Below are 6,000 nucleotides of genomic sequence, written 5' to 3' on the forward strand. Positions count from 1 at the left end.
GTTTTAAAAGCTTTTAGCACATAATCACATACCAAGGAAGAGCAAAATCAAATTTTAAGATAACATGGAGGAAAAAAATCTTGAAAATTCCCATTCAATCTTTATGGACTATATTTAATCAGTTTCACTATTCACAGACTGTGATCCTAGTAAATTGGCTGCGAAGTGAATTTGCAGAAAGCAATTCCTATTAGTTTGTTTCTGTTACCAAACCAGAAAACTCATCAAAAGACAGGAGTGAACTCTGGCTGGGGAAAATATTGAGAAGGTAACTGGGCACCATGTGGTGGAGTTTCCCCTTGTCTCTTGGGAGTTGTATCTCAGCCTAGAAACTCACTTTTTCTTTGGTGCATTCAAATAAAGGGTGCCTCCTCTTCTATCATATCAGCACCCTCTATCCCATCAAAACCATAAGAATTTCTCCCCGTTCCTTTCAGCACAGCTTTAAGACATTTTAGCAACATTTTTAGTAAAATATTTATAATATCGCTAGTCAATACATTATGTCTAAAGCTAAAATATCCTTAAAATAGAATCATCAGATTTTTGTAAAACAATCCTTTATTCATCAATTATGTAAATTTTAATATCTGTAGTAAATACTTTAAATCAAAGTTTATTATACATTTTCAACTCTACTTGAGAACATATATATTAAACATAAATAAAATTATTTTAACATATGCTCTCCAGTCTTCATATACAGCCAGAAGCCGTGAAGAGCATCCATCACCACAAACAATGTAATTGTGATCTCACCTGGATGCAGGTGCACAGATGCTTCTTTCAAAATCATTGGCTTCAGTATTTTCCCCAAAGATCTTAATTAGAAAACCTACTCGGGTAAAACTGACTTCCTCTGAATGACTTAAAGCTGTTCGGTAATTAATGTCCTTAAAATTCAAGTATCATAGGCTACAGACTCTTAAAATTCTAGAACAGGAAGTAACCAGTAAGGTCATAAAACCTACCACTTAATGTGGACATGGAAGGAACTGGTTGGTTAGGGATATTTTTGTTGTTGTTGTTCTTCAAATGTAACTTGATTAAACAGAAGGACTCTATTTTAACACCTCTGTTTTCTCTAGCCCATTTTGATTTAGGAGAATAAAAACAAGTAGCTCCCTCGACGGTGTGCCTCCCAGCACAGATGGAACATGCCTCAAAGGTCAGGTTACCAGGCTCTTCCCTAGCAAGTGGGGCTAGGGGTTTAGGGTGGGGAGATAAGAGTGTCACCTATTCCATTCTTACCGGTGGCCCAGGGGGGCCCCTAGGTCCCATTGCTCCATCTTTTCCAGTAAAGCCCTATTGTAAAAATGAAATTAATTACAGATTAGTGAAATAATGACCAAGTAAAATGGAAAGACACTAGACAGGTTGATAAGAGTGACAGGTGAGGGGTTTAACCCAACTGCAGATAACCTTTCAATATAAAGACAAATATGCCAAAAAATGTTTTCCATTGAAGTTATGCTTTTTATTGAATAATTCATTTCTATACTCAGTCATTTATATAGTTATAAACAAAATCATTTTAAGAATCAATCCAGTCTTCTCCAAAGAAAGCAGGTTCCTTTTATGAAGATACTCACTTTTACTTTTATAAGAGTGTAAAGAAGTCTAAAGGAAGACTAGCCCTTTCTACCAAAAAGTCAATGTTGACTAACTGGCCCAGGAAGGATCAAAGTAAGATGAAGGGAGTGTTGCATCACAGAAGATGCAGGAGGGGCCAACCACCTGGTTAGAAAACTCCCTTCCTTGTTTCCTAAGCAACACCAGACAGCCAGGGCAGGGCCACTGATGCTTCACTCCTCAGGGATTTCTGTCCTCCCCTCCAAGAAAGAGGCAAAACTATCTTAACTCCTCCACTCAAAAGAAAGGAAATCCTCAATCCTCACTCAATTTTTTTATCGGTCCGTCTCTCCTCATCTCACAGAAAGGCCAGACCCAGTCAGGGTTGCACTGGGAGAAGAGATCTGTACAGAAGCACCAGGCATCTCTGCGCAGCTTGCGTGGTGCCAAGTGACCTCTGCCTGGAATGAGTCACTCACTGCCCAGTTAGCATTCATCCCAAGTACAGACCTCTGAAATCCAGCCAAGGATTTCTGAGTCAGGTCGTTTTTTGTGTTGCTGCATTCCTCTGTCAAAGGAGATTTTTGTCTCCTTTGAGAATAAGTGTTAATTTTATGCATATTCTTGGATTCTAGCACAAATCAAGAACATTTGGATCAATACCTCCATTAAGTACCCACACTCCCATTGATTTTACAAAAGAGGAAGTTTAAATTATTTCTTTAAAATTGTGTTAGAAATATTCCACCCCCTGCAAAAAAAAAAAATTGTTTTTTTTCAGAAACTTATAAACATTTCAGACTGTTTTCTGGAAGATCTAGGCCCGCTTAACAAAAAGCAGACTACAAGTTCATCTCATGTAACATCAACACTGCTTCTGAGAGCCACTTAAGAAGCAGAAATGCTTGAAGTATTGCTTGGACAGTTCAAATAGCCCTTCTACCATCTACATTTCCTCCAGCTGCTTTTTTTTTTCACTTGTTTTAGGTAAGTATCATATCTCTGAATGACATGATACTCCAGTCATCCTAAGAACTTCCTGATCAATCATTTTCTCTTTTTTTTTCTAGCTTTATTGGGGTATAATTGACAAATAAAAATTGTATGTATTTATGGCGTACATGTGGTGTTTTGATATATGTACACGTTGTGAAATGATTACTGCAATCAAGGTAATTAACACATGTATCACCTCACATAGTTATCATTTTCTTATGTGGGAGAATATTTAAGATATACTGTATTAGCAAATTTCAAATACACAATATGGTATTAACTATAGTCATCACACTATACATTAGATCTCCAGAACTTATCTTGCATAACTGAAACTTTGTATCCTTTTTAAAAAAAAATTTTATTGGGGTGTGGTTGCTTTACAATGTTGTGTTAGTTTCTACTGTACAGCAAAGTGTATCCGCTACATGCATACATATATCCCCTCGTTTTTGGATTTCCTTCCCATTTAGGTCACTGCAGAGTACTGAGTAGAGTTCCCTGTGCTATACAGTAAGTTCTCATTAGTTATCTATTTTATACATAGTATCAATAGTGTATATATGTCAATCTCCATGAAACTTTGTATCCTTTGTCTAATATCTCCCCATTTCTCCCTTTTCCCTGCCCCTGGCAACCGCCACTGTACTCTGTTTCCATGAGCTCAACTTTTTAAGGATTCCATACATTAAGTGAGGTCATGCAGTATTTATCTTTCTGTGCTTGGCTTATTTCAGCTGGCACGTCCTCCAAGTTCAAGGTTCATCCATGTCGTTGCAAATGACAGGATTTCCCTCTTCTTTAAGACAGAGTAATATTCCATTATATACATGATATATATATATATATATATATATATCACATTTTTTAATCCATTCATCCATGGATGGACACTTTGCTGTAACTAACCATCTTCTTTTAGAAGAAATACATATCTAAGTTGGGATGAAGCGGATTTTATTCTGATGGCCTCAGAAGGGCTACCACTGAGCCATCTGTAGCACTTTGTACTGTAATTTCTTTTTTTATTCTCCATTTTCAAAACTGTAGCAGTTATTGCTGCTTCCCTCCATGGGAGGGTGGCTGAGAGGACCTATGGCTGCTTTCACAGATACACTGCATGTCATGCCTGCACCTGTGGCTCTCTTGCTACTTTCTGACAGTCCCCAGAGCTGTGCCTCATTTGAAAATCATCTGTGCTGGGGCTTCCCTGGTGGCGCAGTGGTTGAGATTCTGCCTGCCGATGCAGGGGACGCGGGTTCGTGCCCCGGTCCGGGAAGATCCCACATGCCGCGGAGCGGCTGGGCCCGTGAGCCATGGCCGCTGAGCCTGCACGTCCGGAGCCTGTGCTCCGCAACGGGAGAGGCCACAACAGTGAGAGGCCCGTGTACCGCCAAAAAAAAAAAAAAGAAAAGAAAATCATCTGTACTGAAGGCAACCCATGCCTGCTGTTCCTACCACCTCCACCTTGGTAACACGTCTTCCTCACCATGGTCCTTGGGCTTGCTCTCCTGAGCTGTCTTCTCTTCTCTTCTACCACAGGGTTCAACTTTCTTTCTTTCTTTTAGTTTTCAGCGGAGGTGCCTGCATCCAAAGTCTAACTTTCCAAAACTGTTTATGTTCCCTCAGCTGTGCCTTCTACTCTCAGCACTAGCAGTAGGAAAGTAAGTGGTAGGTCGGTGTACAAGACTGATGGAAAAAGACAAATGATTTCCTGAAGACTTTCCTCAGCCTCAACACGAGAGTCCTGGGTGGCCTCACCAGGACTGGATTCACAAGTTAGAGCTAGAAGAACGCAGTTCTTTCCACTCCCTCACTTTTCAGGGACACAGCGATGGCAGCGGTGGCTGCCTGACTGCCAGTTCAGGAGGAACGTGTTGATGGGATGGCACTGGCCACCCAGCGAGTCTGCACAAAGCCCGCACTGCATGATGGGCCCAACAGGGCTTCAGTAGCAGCGGCAGCAAGAGAGGCGGCCCATCATTTTTTTTTTATTGGGCTATCGTTGATTTACAACATTGTGTTTAATTTCTGCTGTATAGCACAGTGACTCAGTTATACACACACACACACACACACACACACACACACACACACACACACACATATATATTCTTTTTCATATTCTTTCCCATTATGGTTTATCACAGGATATTGAACTATATTCAATATGCATCATTACTTCCTGATTGCGGTATTTTTGGTTTTGTTGACTAACTGAATAGACTGACTTGTCACCTTTGCAATCTCACTATTGTCCTTTACTGTAAAATAAGAATTCCAAAAAACTAAAGTGCCAGTCTCAAAAGAGTCAGAAGAATATGTATATAGAAGTACCACTGGGTCCCAGACTCCCAGAGAATACAGTTTTCTCTTTGACCTCACTCTCTCATAAACTCAAGAGTAGGCATTGGAGCAAATAACTTTCACTGGCAAATCATCCAAATCTGGAATTATCTGGGCAAAATCTTTGCTCCATCTGACTGACCCAACTCTCCTGCCCCATGATGTCGTGGAGGTGTTAAGGGTAACAAATCAATGCCTTTAATGACAGCTATTATAGCCCTGGCCCTCTGAGACCCTGCTGCTAGTCCTATGTCTTAACTTGATTAGTCAGAATCCAGACAACTCTCAGACTGTTGTCTGAACCAGAAGATGCTGAAAAGTCATTAGTGCCTTGGTTCTGAGCAACTCTAAAATAGTTTATTAAAGCATTCATCGTCTCCTATGAAAGCAAATTTTCTATAACATCGGATTAGAGCACAGAAGCCATGTTCACTGTGCTTCTCATTTACTTGTCCTAGAAAAAATTGGGTCTCCTGCACTGATTTCATCATAAGTCAAGAGCAAAACTGAAATCTGCCACAAATGAGCAAAATCCCTACTAAGTTCCAGTTGGCTTTCCATCACAGAGGCCTATAGGGGGTATCTGAGTTCTAAAGGTGTAGAAAAGATGTCCCTGACTGCATAGAAAGTGCCACGGAAATCAAGACTATTCTTAGAGTTACGTCAAAGATGCCTCATAACAAAGATTTTAATTTTAGGATTCAAAGCAATTTGCTAGGATTCTTGAATCTCTCTCCAATGAACCAAAATTCCTTTTAGGGACTTGTTTTTCCAAATATGATAAAAGAAAAAATTTTTCCAAAATTAAAATTCTGACAACTCATTTGAAGTCCCACCATTTTGTTTCACAGACCTTGAGATTGACCTGGCATCGGTTGGTCTGCTGATATTAGTTTTTCTGCCTCCCATGAGATGTGTGAACTCTGCATTTCCAGCCATGCAAATTGAATTATGGGGGGTTCTTAATTAATAGGCAACAATGTGATATCATTTCCAACATCATTACAGCCTGCCCAAGAAAACTTACTCTATCTCCTGGAGGGCCCATTGGTCCTGGTGGGCCAGGTAATCCTGGGGTTCCCTACA

The 6,000-nt window shown here is 40.1% G+C and overlaps 1 protein-coding gene across 1 annotated transcript in view; it reads right to left on the bottom strand.

The window, feature by feature from the left end:
• The window catches only part of COL12A1 (collagen type XII alpha 1 chain), a 118,780-nt gene that overhangs the window by 10,352 nt on the left and 102,428 nt on the right, over nucleotides 1–6,000 (bottom strand). The window contains exons 57-58 of the mRNA XM_007456595.1: nucleotides 5,942–5,995; nucleotides 1,252–1,305 (exon numbers count right to left, since the gene is read on the bottom strand). Of these exons, the coding sequence (XP_007456657.1) occupies nucleotides 1,252–1,305; nucleotides 5,942–5,995 (108 nt within the window). The remainder of the gene's footprint in view (nucleotides 1–1,251; nucleotides 1,306–5,941; nucleotides 5,996–6,000) is intronic.

Source organism: Lipotes vexillifer, unplaced genomic scaffold (assembly GCF_000442215.2).
Source record: "Lipotes vexillifer unplaced genomic scaffold, Lipotes_vexillifer_v1.1 scaffold1226, whole genome shotgun sequence".
Classification (NCBI taxonomy): domain Eukaryota; kingdom Metazoa; phylum Chordata; class Mammalia; order Artiodactyla; family Lipotidae; genus Lipotes; species Lipotes vexillifer.